This window comes from Macaca nemestrina, chromosome 17, assembly GCF_043159975.1.
Source record: "Macaca nemestrina isolate mMacNem1 chromosome 17, mMacNem.hap1, whole genome shotgun sequence".
Taxonomy (NCBI): Eukaryota; Metazoa; Chordata; class Mammalia; order Primates; family Cercopithecidae; genus Macaca; species Macaca nemestrina.
In genome coordinates, this window is record NC_092141.1 from 36,471,528 (window position 1) to 36,491,215 (window position 19,688).

Sequence of the window (19,688 nt, forward strand, 5' to 3'; positions counted from 1 at the left end):
CATTTATTTTAAAGTAATTTTACTCATGTCACAGTTCATCTTTTTGCTTTTAGTAGAAATTAATTTGTAATTCTGAAACCTTGACAAGTTAGTAAATTGGTTATGTACATAAATCACTTTTGGTTAAACGTGAAGCTGTGGAGACATTAGCCTAAATGAAATTAGCTAAAGATCCAGGTGGCCTATTTCTAAACATATCTTGTTTTACATACTCTGAAAAAGATAGTGCAGTTTATTACAAGTTCCACTTGTGTATAAAAATAAAACTAGTATCCTTCTCCTGAGTCTTTGAAACTCGGGAGAAATAATTATACACTGTAAATATTTTGTTTATGGGGAAAGATGAATGCTGTGGAGAAAATAGTTCTCTAATAGGTCTTCCCGTTACGAAAGTGCTGTTTATCTCTCTCGCAATACTTTATCATAAAGAGTTAGCACACTTTCTTATTTTTAGAAGGATAAACTTGGTTTAATAAGAATGCTGACTAGATGAAAAACATTATATATTAAGGGTCAGATTTAGCATTTATAAATCATTTTATTGTATTGTACCTTTAAAACCAGAAAGGAAAAGTCACAGGAAAGTTAACGCCCGAATTTGTGACTGATACATTGAATGTCAGTTACATCCTAATACTCTAAAGTCAGTCAGTGACAGTGACAAACTCCCAAAATCACTGACTTGGTGTACACCAAGGGAGCAACATAATGTAAGTATGGAAAGGTAAAAGGGTGACATCATGGAAGGACCATGAGTGACAGACAAAATCTTTAACTTTGGTGGGGAATATGGTTTCTTTGTTAGGATTGTTTTATAACTAGAGCCATGCATTGGGAAGATTAATTTGATCATAGGGTGCAAGGTAGTCCAGGAGGAGAGACTGATGTCAGAGACATCTGATGATAAACTCAGTTTCCCTCTCCCAGAGGGAAAAGCTCAGAGACTTTTACAAAGCAGCTTGGATCCTTAGATAGGAAAGCTATAAATTACTTTTATTAACTGACTTAATTTGACATAAATCAGTATGAGAGACTGCAAATGAAGAGTTTTCTTCTGTCTCCTCCAAATATACAGAATGTTGGTTTTGCCTCTCTGGCATTCATTCCCCCCTTTTCCTGGTAACAGCACCTTGATTTGTCCTTGAGAAAACACACCTTTACTACCCTTAGTCCACGGGTTCAAATGGGGCAGAATAGCCTACAGGAAGGGTATGCAACTCAAGCTGGGCTGATGCTGGTCCTGTTGTCAGAATGTACAGAAAGATGTTTTCTGTTGTCTTTGCTGATTATGGCGATGAGGTAAGTCTTGAGTGTCATGAGAGAGTGCCTTGATGCCTGGCAGAAAAAAAAGCCCACAAAAAAAGCCAAACAGAGAAGGACAAAAAACCTGATGATTGCTTTTGCATCTCTGGCTCTAGTGTAGTTTTTTTTGTTTTTTTTTTTTAAAGACATTTAAACCAATACTTTTCCCTTTTTCTGTTACGTTAGTTTGAATTGGATTTCTGCTGTCACAACTCAAAAAGTCCTATTTGATACAAGGTTCCATTCCTGATAGCTCTGTGCCAAAAATTACCAGAATACTCTTAGTAAATTGTTTTGTTGTATAATGTTTAAAGTGCACATGGAGTTTACAGCTTAATGGATTCACACAGTACACCTAGTTTAAAAAGACATTACCTGTGCCATAGAAGCTCCCCTTAAACTTCTCTCCCAGCCTACTCTTTCTGACTTTTAGCACCATAGAGTAGTTTCGCTTGTTTTCTAGAGTCTTTACTACTTCTCCATTCTGTTGATGGACATTGGTTATTTCTTTTTGGGTTGTGAATAATAATATCTCCAGGTAATGTATCTTCTAGGTACATTCTTGTGCTTGTCTTCTAGTACATACATGTATGTTTTGGTTGGGTATTTCTGAGGAATGGAATTGCTGATTCATAGGGTATGCTCATGTTCTGCTTTAGCAGTTAACTACCAATCAGTTTTCGAAAATATTTGAACTAAAAGGCACTCCCTCCATCAATGTGTGAGAGTTCCAGTTGCCCCACATCTTGCTCACACTTGGTATTTGTCTTTTGGCTTTTTGTCTTTTAGCTACTCTGGTAGGTGTTGTGGTATCTCATGATTTCATTTTGTGGTTCCCTGATGGCTCTTATATCTTTATTAACATTTAACATTTTGGTATCTTGGCGAGGCAGGGGGTGGTATTTGTTTTTGAGACAGGGTCTTCCTCTGTCACCTAGGCTGGAGTGCAGTGATGTGATCATGGCTCACTGCAGCCTTGACCTCCCAGGGTGAAGCGATCCTCCCACCTCAGCCTTCCAAGTAGCTGGGACTACAGCTGCATGCCACCACGCCTGGCTAATTTTATGTAGAGACGGGGTTTTGCTATGTTGTCTAGGCTGGTCTCAAATTCCTAGGCTCAAGCTATTCGCCTGCCTCAGCTTCTCAAAGTGCTGGGATTACAGGTATTAACTACCTTTCCAGTCCCTGCTTTTTTTTTGGGGGGGGGGGGGGTGGAGAGGAACTCTCTGCCTTTTTCTTAATCCAGTACAGGTTTTGTTTTGTTTTGTTGTGGAGACGGAGTTTCCCTCTTGTTGCCCAGGCTGGAGTGCAGTGGCACGATCTCGGCTCACAGCAACTTCCACCTCCCAGGTTCAAGTGATTCTCCTGCCTTAGCCTCCCGAGTAGCTAGGATTACAGGCGCCTGCCATCATGCCTGGCTAATTTTGTATTTTTAGTAGAGACGGGGTTTCTCCACGTCAATCAGGCTGGTCTCGAACCCTCGACCTCAAGTGATCTGCCCGCCGCGGCCTCCCGAAGTGCTGGGATTACAGGCGTGAGCCACCTCGCCTGGCCCCGGTACAGGTTCTTCAAATATTCTAGATACGAGTTGTTTGTATGGACCTTCTCCCTCCCCTCTATGACTTTACCTTTTCACTCTCTTAACAGTATTTTTAATGAACAGATAGCTCTAATTTTACAAAGTTAATTAAAATTAATAAAATTTAAGATAAAGTTCCTCAGTTGCATTAGACATTTCAAATGCTCAACATGTGGCTGGTGGCTGCCACATAGGGCAGTGCAGGTTTATAGAACATTTCCACTGCAGAAAGTTATACTGGACAACATTTTCTAGAAGCATTATTGCCTATATTTCCCATTTAGATCTACAGTGCACTTGGAATTAATTTTTTTTTGTGGAGTAAGATAGGGATTAAGATTTTGTTCTATATGGATGTCAAATACACTCAACAATGAATGACAGTTTGTTCAGATTAAAACCACAGTGAATACCATTACACTTCCACAAGGATGGCAAAATGTTAAGAGTCTTCTAATACGAAGTGTTGATGAGGATGTGGAGCAACGGTAATTTTTTTTTTTTTTTTTTTGAAACGGAGTCTCACTCTGACACCCAGGCTGGAGTGCAGTGGCGTGATCTCAGCTCACTGCAAGCTCCGCCTCCCAGGGTCACGCTATTCTTCTGCCTCAGCCTCTGGAGTAGCTGGGACTACAGGCACCCGCCAACACACCCAGCTAATTTTTTCTGTTTTTAGTAGAGACGGGGTTTCACTGTGTTGGCCAGGATGGTCTCAATCTCCTAACCTCATGATGTCACGATCTGCCTTCCTTGTCCTCTCAAAGTGCTGGGATTACAGGCGAGAGCCACCATGCCCGGCTCCCTTTTTTTTTTTTTTTTTTTTCCCAAAGATAGTCTTGTTCTGTCGCCCAGGCTAGAGTGCAGTGATGCAATTTCAGCTCACTGCAACCTTTGCCTCCTGCTTCAAGCAGTTCTCCTGCCTTAGCCTCCCGAGTACCTGGGATTACGGACGTACACCACCACACCCGGCTAATTTTTGTATTTTTGGTAGAAACAGGATTTTGCCATGTTGGCCATGCTGATCTTGAACTCCTGGCCTCATATGATCTGCCTGCTTCGACCTCCCAAAGTGCTGGGATTACAGGCGTCAGCCGCTGCACCCAGCAGCAACAGTAATTTTTGTGTGCTACTAGTAACAGGTGAACTGGTACAACATTTTTGGGAAAAGTTTGGCTTTACCTAGTAACTGACACTGCATGTTTCCTATAACTCATGTTCCACAGATGCACCAGGAATATCTGTAATACATTTTTCATAAATGATACAACCTAAATCTCCATCAGTAGTAGAGAATATATAGCTAGGCGTGGTGGCTCACGCCTGTAATCGTAGCACTTTGGGAGGCCAAGGTGGGCAGACTGCCCGATCTCAGGAGTTCGAGACCAGCCTGGCCAACATGGCGAAACCCCATCTCTACTAAAATTACAAGAAATTAGCTGGGTGTGGTGGTGCGTGCCTGTAATCCCAGCTACTAGGAAGCTGAGGCACGAGAATCACTTGAACCCAGGAGATGGAAGTTGCAGTGAGCCGAGATCATGCCATTGCACTCCAGCCTGGGTGACAGAGCAAGACTGTCTCAGAAAATACATATATATATATATATATATATATATATATATATATATATATATATATATATATATATATAAAACAAATATACATAGAATATATATAATTATATATATATTCGCACGCACACATAGGCAATACAACAGTTAAATGAACACACTAGAGCTATACCCAACTTGGATGAATTTCAGTCTTGTGAGAAGAAGTAATATATATAGGGGGAAAAAAGGCAAAACTGTATTAAAAATACATGGGTAGGTGGTAAAAGGGGTTATAAATGTGGAAAGGAAGAAAATTAGAATGAACTTTCTAGTGTTGGGTTGGAATTGGAGATATTGGTGTGACCACATGGTTTTTAAGATATGGAATTAACTATTAAATTCATATTATTTATACACACTTCCGTCCAGTGAGAGGGCTGAGGATCAGTGACAGCTCAGTAGCCATGAGAATACCTAACACCTAGATCGTGGTTTCTGAATCTGCTCTTGACTAAAAGGAACCAGGGCTTCTTGGAGATATAACTGATTTCAGAGCTGTGGCAGAGAAAGTACAAGCTGGTCCTGAAACATCTCACTCTGGAAAACAAGGAACTGGTCCAAGAATGATGGGGACATGTCAAAAGCACACAGAAACCAGCTTGAAGGGACTTTCTCACTGGCTAAATTTGGGACAAATTGAGCATCAAAATAAATAATAATGGGGGCAGGTGCTGTGTTTCACGCCTGTAGTCCCAGCACTTTGAGAGGCTGGGATAGGAGGATTGCTTGAGCACAGGAGACCTCCTTGGGCAACATGGTGAAACCCTGTCTCTACACAAAATACAAAAGTTAGCCAGACATGGTGGTATGCGCCTGTGATCCCAGATACTCAGGAGGCTGAGGCAGGAGAATCACTTGAGCCTGGTCGAGGCTGTAGTGAGCCATGATCGCCCCACTGTACTCCAGCCTGGGCGACACAACGAGACCCTGTATCCAAAAAATGAATGAATGAATAAATGAATAAAATTGATTATAATCCATTGGATAAAAATCTATTTTAAAAAGCAAATGGATTGATGAGGACAGGATATTTGCACAGTGTTAGAATAACTCCATCCCCCAAAATATTAATGACAAAAAGAAAAGGAACTTTACAGTGGAAAGCCCGGTGGACACCACCTTAACCAAATGATTGAAGTTAACATCACCAGGGAGGGGACAAATCAAAATCACGATCCACCTGGTAGGAGGCAGGGAAAACAACACAGCACTATTCCAGTGATAATCCTGCCAAAAATACATACTGTATTTCATTAGGAGGAATTGATCTTCAAACAAATCAAATTGAGGGACATTCTACAGAATAACTTGCCCATTAACGTCAAAGGCTTCAAGGTGGTGAAAGTCAAGGAAAGACTGGAAAACGGTTCCAGACTGAAGAAAACAAAAGAGACATGAAACTAAATGAAAATGATTCTGGACTAGATCCTTTTTCCTAAAGATCATTGAACAGGGTCTGAAGATGAGTTGACAGTCATGTAGCAGTGTTACTTTCCTAACTATGATGGTTTAATTGCGGTTATGTAGGAGAATGTCTTCATTTGTCAGAAACACATCCCTCATTTTCATTTTTGTAGTTAGAATCTATACTTTAAGATATGTTCTACTTTTTATTCAAGTCCATTTATTCAGATCTCAGCATTAACTATCCTCTCCATCATTTTACATACTGAATTTTTTAGTTTATAAAAACCATGTCTCTGGGTGCCCTGGCTTATGCCTGTAATTCCAGTACTTTGGGAGGCTGTGGCGGGCAGATTGCTTGAGCCCAGGAGTTTGAGACCAGCCTGGGCAACATAGTAAAACTCGGTCTCTATTAAAAATGCAAAGAATTAGCTGGGCATGGTGGTGCATGCCTGTAGTCCCAGCTACTCAGCAGGCTGAGGTGGGAGGATCACTTGAGTCCAGGAGTCAAGGCTACAGTGAGCCAAGATCACGCCACTGCACTCCAGCCTGGGTGACAGGATACTTTGTCTCAAAAAAAAAAAAAGTGTGTAAAAAAAAATACTGGTAATCATTTTGAGATCTTTAGTTATTACTTAGTGATGTGTTCCAAAACTGGAGCTGAGACTCCAAAGAGAATCCTGTAATTGAAATATTACACTTGATACTGGAGTTGCCCCAACTCTCTATAAAGCACTGACAGCATTAGCATTTATTTTAAATAATAACAATATCCCTGGAAACGCAGCAGCACCCAGAGTGACCACTAAGCCTTAGTGATAAGAAATGGCATCTCATATCTGGATGAAGCAGTTATCTCTAACAAAGCCTAGGATCAGATTTGTGGCATACCAACGGCACATGTGAAAATCATTCTGGTGTGACATGTAGCCTCATTTCTGGTCCCATTTTATTTTCTCGCTCTTGTTTTTCTTTCTTTTTGTCACCCGTCTTTGGCTTATGTTATCCTTTATTTTGGGAATCCCTACCTTAATACCTCTTTAAACAAGTCCATGTAAATCAGGTAATTTGAATCTAGTACAAGGATTAGATTGAGTGTGGTGATGGTAACTGGAGAGTCTTTAACTGTAGGGCAGGAGGTCTGTTAGGAACTGGGCCACACAGCTCATTACCACCCGAACTTCACCTCCTGTCCCATCAGCAGCAGCATTAGATTCTCACAAGAGTGTGAACCCGGTCGTGAATTATGCATGTGAGGGATCTAGGCCGTTGTGTGCTTCTTATGAGAATCTAATGTCTGATGAACTGAGGTGGGATAGTTTCATCCTGAAATACCCCTCTGCTCCCTACCATCCATGGAAAAATTGTCTTCCATGAAACCAGTCCCTCATGCCAAAAAGGCTGGGGACTGCTGCTGTAGGTTACGCGCACATGTAATGATATATCAGTAACAGGTTCTTCCACTATGTTAATTATTCTTCCCTATCACACTTTAAAATGAGATAGAACATCCTTGAAGTTTAGAAACAAAACCCATTCTGCAGTTGAATACTCTTTGGATTTCTCAAGCTTCTATGGATGCTAATTTTAAAGCTGAACATGTAAATAACCTTTGGGCTGGAATTAGAAAACCCAGGCATAAGGCCGGTCCTGGAACGTCCCAGGTGTGTGAACTTGGGCAAATCAATCAACCTCTTTGAGCCTCAGGCTCCTCATCCCGCCCCCATCGTCACCTGGGAAAATACATCTGTCACCTAGACCTCTGGTGATCCCATGGGGAAGCACATTATAAACTAAAGCTCTTCACAAATTACAAAGAATTATATTAACTTATTTAACTTTACTGAAATTGAATACGTCTAATTCAATGTAGATTTCGTACTGCTATGCAGTGATGTTTTGGAAGATGTTTAAATATTTTGACTATATGGTAAGATTTTTATTTTAACCTTAAGAGTTGAGAATTTTGTGTTTTTTTAATGATATAACAAATCATGATATTAAGCATTAATTACAGTAACAGTTCACAGCATAAATCATTTATTGATATCTCACAATCTAACTTGAAATATTTATAAACACTGCATAAATGAATACAAGGGCACTATATGAATTTTAGAAAGGGGACTCTTTTACACAAATAAATTTAGGTTTAATTCTGCCAGATAAAATTAACTTTAGATATGTCCAACACGCAATCAAAAGTATTCTGAAAAGTTGTATATAAATCAAATCATAGTTTAAATGCCATTCACAAAATAACTGTAAATTCCCCAATTTTATCTTTTAAAATATGCATTCTTCATATATCACTTTCTTAAGATAAAGTACATCTTTAATTTTAGAGTGTAAATAAGAGTAATCTTTCCAAATATCGTTTAAAAAATTAGTAAATGCTCGTATTTGTTTATGATATTTAAGCAAAAAGATGGGACATCCTTCACCAAATATTTTTGTTTGGACTGTCAGTATTTAAAAATTGTTAGACACGACTCTTATCTACTATAATTAGAGTCTTCAGTTACATAATTGAAGGACCGATGCCATCTATTCTCTCCCCCAAATGACAAAGTTCTTAGTTCAGTAGACATTCAAACTTATTCTGATGAGGTCCTTCACCAATGCACACTGTCTCCAAATTAGAGTTGACTGGTGAAGAAAGTTTATTTTGGTAGCTTTAAAAAAATACTTGCACTGGTGGTAGAGCAGCTTGGCATAGATTCTGTGAGGCGTTGGTAAGAGAAATACCACCTGACATTCCAACTGAACTATATTGTGAATCATTTTCAACAAAAGAGCTTTTCTGTTGCAAAGGTGACTGTTTTTGAAACACCTAATATAGAAACAATACTGAATTGATTTCAACTATATGAAACAAAAAGACAGACATATTTAAGATTCCATCCTAAAATATTTATCTTTTCTATTGTGGCATTAAACCAATTGAGAGGGTTTTTTGTTTGTTTGTTTGTTTTAAGATGGAGTCTTGCTCTGTCACCCAGGCTGGCGTGTAGTGGCATAATCTCAGCTCACTGCAACCTCTGCCTCCTGGGTTCAAGTGATTATCCCACCTCAGTCTCCCAAGTAGCTGGGATTACAGGCGCCTGCCACCATGGCCAGCTAATTTTTGTATTTTTAGTAGAGATGGGTTTTCACCATGTTGGCCAGGCTGGTCTCGAACTCCTGACCTCAAGTGATCTGCCTGCCTTGGCCTCCCAAAGTGCTGGAATTATAGGTGTGAGCCACCGCGCCTGGCGGAGAAGGTATTATTTCATTCTAGCAGGGGCAATAAAACTCCAGTTCACTTGTCTTTAGTGCTCTCAAGAGCAGAGAAATTAGCTTGGTCCCCAGGTTTGGGTTTGTCTCTGCCTCTAATGGCATTATCTGACCTTTAAAATATTATTCTATCATTCAAATTTAGAGATAGTTAAGCAATGAAGTGGGGAAAGGGCAATACTATGGAAAATAGAAAAAGAAGACTTAAAGCTTTAGAATATTCTTTCCATGGAACTAAGCGTAACAATTTTTTTTTTTTTTGAGACGGAATTTCGCTCTTGTCATCCAGGCTGGAGTGCAATGGTGCTACCTCAGCTCACTGCAACCTCCGCCTCCTGGGTTCAAGCGACTCTCCTGCCTCAGACTCTCAAGTAGCTGGAATTATAGGCGCCTACCACCACACCCAGCTAATTTTTTCTATTTTTAATAGAGACGGGGTTTCACCGTGTTGGCCAAGCTGGTCTCAAACTCCTCATGTCAGGTGATCCTCCCACCTCAGCCTCCTAAAGTGCTGGGATTTCAGGTGTGAGCCACCACACCCGGCCTCTTGTGTATTTCTTACTGATACAATTACAAGAAAAAAAATTAACTTCAGTCTTTAAATAATGTTACAATTCAATTCTATTTTTAGTTTTTGTTTTTTTATAAATGCTACATATAGATGTAAAAGGTCTTTAAAATATTATTTTAAAATCCACCTACCTACTCTTAAATTTAAAAAAAAAAAAACGTAGTAGTATTGATAAATAGGGGTCAAATAAATGCATACTATGCAGAACAGAGATTTTTATTTATTTATTTTAGTTTAATAAAGTTTGAAAACTTTCAAAGCTCCTGCACAATTCCCTTAATACCAGGTTTGGCAAAACTCTAATTCTGTTTGAAAAGGTGTTTTTTTTTAAAGTAGCATATTTGAACAATGTCTAAGTATGTGGGGTGCAGAGAATCCATAGCTGAATATCTTCATAAAGCAAGTTCTTAAAATGTGCAAAGCTATTAGGTTGGTGCAAAAGTAATCACGGTTTTTCTTTTGCCCCAACTAATATTTACCACCGAATATGCTGGCATTTAGATCACTTCCTTCTTTTCAGCATGCTAGACGGTAAAGAGAATGGGCATGAGGCGGCAGGAAGAATGAAAGAGTGAAGATAATGGAGCTAGGTCAGTGAGGGACATTTCTAAATTCCCCTCTTCTTTTCCTCTAGTATTCTGGGAAACATCTCAGCAGCTATCATATAAGGAAAGTATCTCACTAGGAGAAGCAAAGAATCAGAAATAGCAGGGCATGGAGAGAATGCAGGAAGCAGGCCAGGGTAGACAAGGCTGGGGAAAGGGGGCCCAGGGAGAAAAACCTAGAATTGGACAGCACGTTTCCTCTGCTGTCTGGACCTTCTTTTTATAAGGTTGTTAGAATTAAATTTCATTTATACAGAGAACTGAAGTGATAGGCGGCCAGATGATGAAGTCCTTTTGTCTCTGATGAGGATTTATTCCCCTCAAAATTCTGATAAGGAATTCCCATGCTACAGATATTAATTTGCTCCTCTACCTATGCCTCTGAGAGTGACGAGCCACCAAAGGCCAAATTTACCTGTCTATGTTAAGGGCTTTATGTGAAATGAAAGGTGATTTACTGAGCTGACCACTTCCCGAGCAGCCTTACTTAGACTCAATCTTAAAAATTATCTGGAGGGCTCACAATTGTGACTGCCAGTAAGTGGTGAGGTCCATGTAAGGCTAACCCAGACTCTCCGGTTGCTCTTGGAGTGAAGATGCCTTGGTTTAGGTTAGGGTGCCAGATCTGTATGCCCCAGGGCTAAGCAAGAATCTGATTTTCTCTCCTCTCTTCACCTAGCAAAGCAACCTGGACAGTCACACTCAGTCGCGTAAGGCAGACAAAGCTTAAACCAGAAGGTCAGGTAAACACTGAAGGGGCATGCGACAAGATCCACCTGCAATGTACTTCACAGCCAAGCCGCGGTGACTAATGAAATAGGCCAGATCTGCCTGTGGAACACTGTTGTGAATGTTTAGCACAGAGAGACAGGAAGGTGGCAATGAGGTGCAGCAAACGCCAGAGGCTGGCCCGTAAAGGAAAGTTGTGGGCCAAGCAGTGTCGCTGGAAAAGGAGTGGGTGGCAGAGCATGTAGTAGTGATTGTACCCTTCAAATAATAACCTCCATACACAATTGAGTCGGTAGAATTTGTTAATGTAAGAAAAATTTGGGGAAATTCATATATTTGTAACGGGCCCAAAGTGTTGGACTAGAGATAAGAATACACTGAAACAACAATATACACAGACTCACATGCTTACATGGACACATTATTTTTCATTTTAGCTTCTTACATCTTCCTTTCCTGACACCACAGCAGCACACGGATTAGAAGGTTCTAGTAGATTCCAGCAATAAAATTCTGTATGCTACTCAGAAAATATGTGGCTAGTGAGATAGCATCCCTGTTCTCTCCTACTCAGTTTACGTATTCATGAACAGTGAAACCTTTAGAAGCAAACAGATATCAGATAGCAGTGATCATACCAAGAAATGATACAGGAGACTTTCACAGACTTGATTCTAAACCTAATCCTAACTGATAGGGTGCTTTTCATCACCTCCATTCACATCCTCGCACGTCCAAAACAGGCCGGCTCAGCTGCGTCACAGTCTACCGCGGGAATATGTCCAGGGGAGTCCATGGAAATGAGTGGCTGGAGGCCTTGAGTCTGGGCACCATCGTCTCTTGGAACTGTGTCCCTGTAGAGAAGGCCCTTTCCATCATCAGGCTTAGCTGGAAACTCATCCACTTGGAGGGGACAAGGCAGGCGTGGCTCGTCAGAACTGGAGGAGGAGGTTGTGGGGAAGCCTTTTTCCTCTCATTGAGTGTGTTACACAGCATTCAAGCGGACGTCCCCACAAGGAATTTCTGTTGGTGTTTCTGGGGTGATACTTTTAATAATACGCTATTGGGAAGAAAATACAACGTTATAAACATTCTTGTAATTTTTAAAACTTGCAAAAATAGTCAACATTAATATTAAAACAAAGCTTAAATAACACTTCAATAATATCTAACAGCGAGTTGGAATTTGACTTTCCTTAGGAAAAGAATTCCCAATTTATTTACTCTCAAATATGAATTAAAATGATATATTTAGGAACTATACGCATCTGTAAACTAAGAAAATCATTATAACACTAATGGAAGAAAATGATGAGCCTTCAATAGAATCTCTGATGGCCAATAACACGCTTTTGAAGGACTTGGGAAAGGGTACACTTTTCTCTGGACAGAGGAGGCTTCTGCGGCCACACAGGGCTTGGGGAGCAGAGCAATTGCTGGGTTTTGGCCCCCATCCCCTCACCCAGGCTCCTTGTCCCCTGCAGACACACTGCAGCCATAGTGCCCAGTGCTATCAGCCACTGTAACAGCCAGGATGTTACTAATTTAATGAATTCACCTGTAAAGCAATACTGGTTAGCTCATACAAGAGTGTAAATTATCACATAGTTAAATTGTAAAAGATACGATTATTGAAATCATCACTTCTAATGCAACATTGTGTTGATGTAGTACTCATCACAGAGAAGTGGCTGAGAGGGTCTACTATAGAAACAGCTGAGGTACACAGAAGCTTTAAGATGGATCCGAAATATACTTGAGCTTAAGTATGAAATATACAACCTGCCTTGTAAAACTCAGCATCAGAGTGGCAAAAAGCAGCTCAGGGATATGGAGAAAAAAAACCCAGCAGCACTGCCTGCAGAGGCTTCGAAAAATCTTTATTAAGTGGCTTAATAAAATCTTTTTTGGCCAAAAGTCTGTATGTATCATAAGCAGACAATTTGGATCTCAAAGCATCCTTTGATTTACTGATCTTTAGGCGAAGTTCTGCTCCTGTCATTTTTATTTTGGACTGAAAATGTCTGGAGACGCCTTCAAGCTTTTCTGTTTTCTCTTTCTGGGAGTTTGTTGTTTAAGGAATAGGGCCTATAAAATTCAAAAAGTTCCAGTCCTACAGTTAATGAAATGCACTATAGGGCAAAATGCACAAAATTGCACATTTTATGCTCCTCATGACCTTAGTATCTGCGCACTGAACTCTCACTAGAAATCCGTTTTAAAAGGAGTCATTGCAGGGCTCATCAGCTGCCAGGGCATGCCGAGTCACGGAAAACAGCCTTTCAGAAGGCACACATTCCCACAGATTAACATGTGAACTGTGCCTGATTCAACAGAATGATGACTTGTTAGTTGAGAACTAGACAGAGATCACTATAACGAGCCTTTTTTTTTTTTTTTTAGAGTCAGGATCTTGCTCTGATGCCCAGGCTGGAGTGCAGTGGCACAATCATGCCTCACTGCAGTCTTGAACCCCTGGGCTCAAGGGATCCTCCTGCCCCAGCCTCCCAAGTAGCTGGAGCTACAGGTGCATGGTACCGTGCTCGACTCCTAGAACTTGTCTTAAGTGGAGCTATCACCACAGCTCAGAGAGAGAAGAGATCACCGAGGTATTTGGTGGGGCAAGGCCAGCAATGAACAATGTCGTAAAGTCAAACACTTGGCTTTTGTGCCCTAACCTACCCACATGGTCTGCCGCCCTGTTGGTGACTGACCACCCAGGATGCCAGGCCCACGTCTGTTTTCCGTACTTTGTCAGCATTCTAGTTGCCAGGCCACTGCTGCTCTCAAAATTTGCCAGGCCCTGGCCTTCTGCAAGATGATAACAAGTTAATGTAAGAAATGGATTCCTCTTGATATCTTCATAAACGTGTACTCATTAGGGACCATTTTCCAGTATCTTTGGGTGGATTATTAGTAGTTTCTGCAAAAATGACCTAAGCCAGTGGATGACTCCAACACGAGATTTCCAGGCTGTGGGTATGTGTGATACCCTTCAAATTACACCAGTAAGCGGTGGCTCACTCCACAAACGCCAACCTTGCATATGGCCAGGGCCCAAAAGGATTTAATATGAGGCTTCCCTCCCTCACAGACAGAAAGTTACAGACTAGCAAGTCTGGTATTCATAAAGAATTGTGAAGAATTCTAGACCTTTGGCAAAAAAAAAAACACAGCAATGCTTTATTCTCAGAGATTAAACATGCACATGGGCATATTTTTGAGAAGTTTTTTTGAGAAGTCCTGAGGTAAACAAACCCGTTTATTTATTTATTTAATTTTTTTGAGACAGAGTCTCACTCTTGTTGCCCAGGGTGGAGTGCAGTGGCTCGATGATCTCAGCTCACTGCAATCTCTGCCTCTCAGGCTCAAGCAATTCCCATGCCTCAGCCTCCTGAGAAGCTGGAACTACAGGTGCTCGCCACCACGCCCAGCTAATTTTTGCATTTTTAGTAGAGACGGGGTTTTACCATGTTGGCCAGGCTGGTTTTGAACTCCTGACCTCAGGTGACCCATCCACCTTGGCCTGCCAAATGCTGGGATTACAGGTGTGAGCCACCATGCTCAGCCAAGAAACCTGTTTAACTTGCCTTAGTCCAGCGTCTCCAAAAATTACCTGACTACATAAACTTTTTCTCCAGCAATAATACCTGTGACAGCCCCTGGAACACACTTTGGGAAATGTTAATATGATCGAATGAGCACATGTGAAAGATGAGGAAACCGAGGCCCAGATAAGGTGAGTGTCTGCCAGAGCCGACTAGGGCCTTTTCCATGGTCCGCACTGACAGGGTGTATGTACCACACTGTTTCCGGGTAACCACTGCTCCCCGTCTGGTGGTCCCTCATGAAGACTGCCCTACCTACAATTAGTCTTACCTCTACTGCTAACGGATCTGACACACTTTTGGGTGGCATTCCCTTGTGGCCAACTGGGGAAATTTGTGAGAAAGATGGCCAGGATCTGAGGTGTAGCCTGTGACTGAAGAATCCTGACATTTACTAACCTAACACAGTTCCCACCTCCAACCTTGGCCTCTGGATTTGAAGCAACAGAGCTCATAGACCATCACAACTGCCATGACGGACGACCGGAAGGAATGCGTTCAGTGACTCTGGGTAAGAGAGTGTGCAGGAAGCAGCACGGGGCTCAAGGCTCTTTGCGGGGAGTGCAGTCACGAGAGGGCTGCTTTGGCTCTAGGAAATTAGTAACTACAGAGCTCAGAGTTCTGTTCACCCAGAATTCAGTTTTCCTGTTTCGAAAAAGAAATGAACCCAGTTGTTCTCAGAAAGGGCTGAGGTTTGGCCGAGTGCAGTGGCTCATGCCGGCAATCCCAGCACTTTGGGAAGCTGAGGCAGGAGAATTAAGCTCAGGAGTTTGAGACCAGCCTGGGCAACATAGTGAGACCTTGTTTCCATTAAAAATTTTAAGAATTGGCCAGGCGCCTATAGTCCCAGTTACTCAGGAGGCTGAGGTGAAAGGATCCCCTGCACCCAGGAGTTTGAGGCTACAGTAAGCCATGATTACACCACTGCATTCCAGCCTGGGGTACAGTGTGAGACCTTGTCTGAAAGAAAAGAAAGAGCTGATGTTTAATTGCCTGTGTTCTCTTGCTTCTCATTTCTTATGAAATGTCTTAGGATGACTACTGTGATGGTCTCATGTCTAAATTTTGCTGTAAGATCTCATATTAGCCCACCCCTGGTCTCAGGCTATTATAGATTATGCTGAGTAGCTGGGACTACAGGTCAGTGCCACCATGCCCAGCTAATTTTTGTAATTTTAGTAAAGACAGGGTTTCACCATGTTGGCCAGGCTGGTCTTGAACTCCTGACCTCAAGTGATCTTCCCGTCTTGGCCTCCTAAAATGCTGGAATTACAGGTGTGAGCCACCGTGCCCGGCTGGAAATAAGGAAACTTCGAGAGGATTATTCCCCACCTCCGTGTCCTTGTCTGGTAATAATGCCTGCTTGTTTACCTCCCAAGGTACTTTGATAACAGAATAGGATACTTGACATGCAGATGCTTTGAAAATGGCACTCATACAAATTGTAAGGTACTGTTATTAACGTTTCTACAGCTCATTCATTGCTGAAATGAATCTTGCTATTCTGGCAAAACATTTTACTCCAATGGTTTGAGCTAAAATTATGCTATTGTTAGATAGCTAACAATTTTGAGCTAAAACTATGATATTGTTGCAACATCCTTATTTTGTGATGATTTTCAAAATAGTACTTGTCACATTGCTGTTAGAAAAGTCACCATGGACATTTCCCACCACAATCGCCACTTAAGATTTATGTATTGCTCCAGACATCACAGATCTGATGTCCATGGCCAGTGGCAAGCAGGAGGCAGGGGAGTTGCCTGACAAGTTTGAAAACCTACGCATAGCCCAAGCTGAATGCTCTGGTGCACCCAAATGATCAGCTCACTCTTTTACCCTTGCACTTGAGGCTTTGGGAGATGCCTTAAGATGACAGTGACAGCCATGAGAGGTCTTTGCTATGGCACAGGTACATACATATATAGGGTTGCGTGCCTCCTGGTGAATCTCATTTTGAATAGAGGATAACAAGAGAATCCTTTTCTCCCAAAATAATTAGCAGTCTGCACACACACATATACACACTAACTAGCACGTACCTCCTTAAATGTCCCTGGAGTGCTGATCAGCCGATAAGCTATGTATGTGGGGATGCAGACGAAAGATGAGGTTCCTATGCAGTAACCCAAGATGATACTCCAGTGGGGATAATTATATTGGAAAAGTCGTAGCTGTGGTGGGCTCATCAGAAAACTGCAAATGATGAACTAAAACAGAAATTCCAAGAAACATTAAAAACCTTAACAATAGCCACGCAGATAGAGACATTTCCGATACCATAAACACCAAACGCTAAAGGTAAGATACTTTTAGGAAATTCCCAAGATGTGATATATCCTGGATTGAACTCTGACACACAGAATTACCAGCCTCTGTACCCAAGCTGCAAGACTAAACCAGCCAGGTGCTTTCCCTGATTTTCCTCCCCAGCCCTCACTTCCTATAGGGGGATGTTGCAGTAGCCCTACAGCTGCCCCTACAGTCAGGGAGCCTGCAGCTCCCACTTCAGGACGGGCCTCTGCCCAGGCGAAGAGACTGGCAACCTTGAGAGTGATTTGGGCCTTGTCTTGCCAGAAGGCAGACGAATAAACTGGGTGACCTCTCTGCAGCCCCCGCCAGGCCCCGGGCTTCCTCTGCTCTGTTTTCATTGCCTTGCGTTTCTGGCTGTGGTTGTTTTTGGTCAGACGGAAGGTGCCTGATGTCCAGGAAAGATAAGAAGGTTCTCAAGACCCAGAGAGGACTCAGGCTCCTGGGGGTGTGCTCCTTCTCTCATTTTCTTGAGCTCTCTGCCTTCTGCATTAAGCTTCATCGCCTGGGATTTCGAGAAAGATAGCTCTGCCACCAGGCATCTCAGCAGTGAATGACTGCCTGCCACAGGTCCTCATCGTGAAAGGAATTATGGAAGGAAAAAAAGCAGCTTAATACACCTTTCACTTGAACGTACTGTGAGAATTTTGACCAAGAAAAATTTCACAGTGTGCTCCCAACACCCGGTTTATGAGTTTTCTTATTTCATTGGTTTCCATATTTTGCTTAGTACCACTGTGCCGAAATCGTTATTGCTCTTGATTTAATTGTATTTTATTATTTCATAGTCATAAAGAAGACAGTAATGTAAATTATTTGTGTGGTTAAACATCTATTTATATCTTTTTTTTCTCTGTCTGCAGGTAATAAAATGGGAAATTGCTAAACACACATCCATCCTCTGAGCGGTGCTGTCTTAAGTCTAGGAGGAAGCCTTCAAAACAGGAGCCTGGTCAATTGCAAACCTTCCTCCTAACCCACGCTCCTCATCCCCAGAGCCGGCTACGGAGGAAGATTGGGAACAGGGAAGGAGGATGTAGTTAGGAGCCATCCCGGCTAATTGTCTCCTAATGTCAGGTGTATGGAATCCCACTCAGTCGTCGGGGGCTCGACCTCTGGCTGGGGCAAGTGCTACTTCAGAAACCCCCTCACACATCCTGGCTTCTACTCATGCACAATATTTTCTTTCCTTCAACTTGGCTGCAGTGAAAAAGAATATTTTTAGTAAGCTACTTGTTGTTTACCTAAAGCAGCCTTAAGAAGCCCAAAGCAGGGGACCTGTTAAGTAAACGCAGAAGTGGAAGACAGATGTGCCTCTCTCAATCAGGCACTACGGCAGTTGGCTGTAGAGGGGGTGAGTATGGCAAACATCATGGGAATTGTGAGCAATGCGCCCACATCCAAAGCTGCACGTGGGTTTTACTGGGCAAAGAAACGCAATGACTGTGTACCAAGAGTTTACCCAGTCTGACAGCCAGAAATTGACAGAAATGAACAGACTCAAGTCCCAGAGCACAAGGAGGCACTCACCTCAGGCACAACATTTAAGCGGGAGCCCAAATCAAAATAAATAATATTTTATTACAATTTTTTAAAAGACAGGATCTAACAGGGCCAGATTAGGGTAAAGCGAGTGAGGTAAGACGTACAAGTACAGGGCTGGCCCCTGTGTTTATTGAAAATGTTGATATTTTGTTAATCATAGATCTTTCAGAATTAATTTGTATTTTTAAAAAATATTACATTAAAATAATATTCATCATGAGTACTGAGCTCTTTGGTGCCTTCTTAAATTTTATACCCACAGTGAATGTTTTACTTGCCTTCATGTCTCCCTAGACATCATTTCCTCACTGTGGGGGGAATAAATATGGAAGTAAACACACAAACAAACAAACAATCTTTCTGCCCTCAAGGAATTAATCCAATGACTCTTCTTCCTTTGAAAAACAAATAAAAATGTTTAAGTAGATTATTGAGAAGTACTGGTAATAATATAAATTAATAACCCATTTATGTCAGGGCTCCTGCTTCTGGTAGGATGGGCTAGGCGACTTCCAACAACCCTCACTGAAAAAAACTAAAACCTCTGCATTTAAAACCACATGCATTTCAAATGTGCCTAAAAGCATCAGGAAGCTGATAAGGTCATAATGAGCTCCCAGGCCAACATCTCAGGAGCCCAGAGCTTGCACCAGAGTCACTGCACCCCGGGAACATGCGCTGTTTGGTGCAAACATTGGCTTTGATTTTGGAAACCTCGAGGGTCCGGGGAAAGGAAGTCAAGGAGGAATTCTGGGGTACAGAGAGACACATGCAGTGTCAAAAGAACAAGCATGTTGTCCATCATAGATAAGTTAATGTCAAGGTGTGTGGGTACAAAAGAAGTACAAAAAATAAAGGGCTACCCCAAGAAAGTCAAAACACAGAATACAAAAAGGGCTGTTTTTGTTTCTGGTTTTTTTTGTTTGTTTGTTTGTTTTTTTTAGACTGATTCTTGCTCAGGCCCTGCTAATTTTTGTATTTTTAGTAGAGACAGGGTTTCACCATGTTGCCCAGGCTGGTCTTGAACTCCTGACCTCAAGGCATCCACCTGCCTCGGCCTCCCCAAATGCTGGGATTACAGGTGTGAACCACTGCACCCAGCTGTTTTGAAAGGGGACACAGAACAGCTGGATGCCAAAGAGATGTCAC

General features: G+C 41.8%; 1 protein-coding gene across 3 annotated transcripts in view; it reads right to left on the reverse strand.

Moving 5' to 3' along the window:
- Positions 1–7,918: 7,918 nt before the first annotated feature.
- LOC105476813 (solute carrier family 6 member 4) overlaps positions 7,919–19,688 on the reverse strand; it is a 41,563-nt gene continuing 29,793 nt past the window's right edge. For 2 of the 3 annotated variants that reach the window (XM_011733027.2, XM_011733034.2), the window contains exons 13-14: positions 16,727–16,894; positions 9,962–12,136 (exon numbers count right to left, since the gene is read on the reverse strand). In XM_011733027.2, coding sequence (XP_011731329.1) covers positions 12,062–12,136; positions 16,727–16,894 — 243 coding nt within the window. In that variant the 3' untranslated portion in view covers positions 9,962–12,061. Of the gene's footprint in view, positions 12,137–16,726; positions 16,895–19,688 lie in introns of all 3 variants that reach the window. The other variant, XM_011733040.2, reaches the window with a different exon arrangement.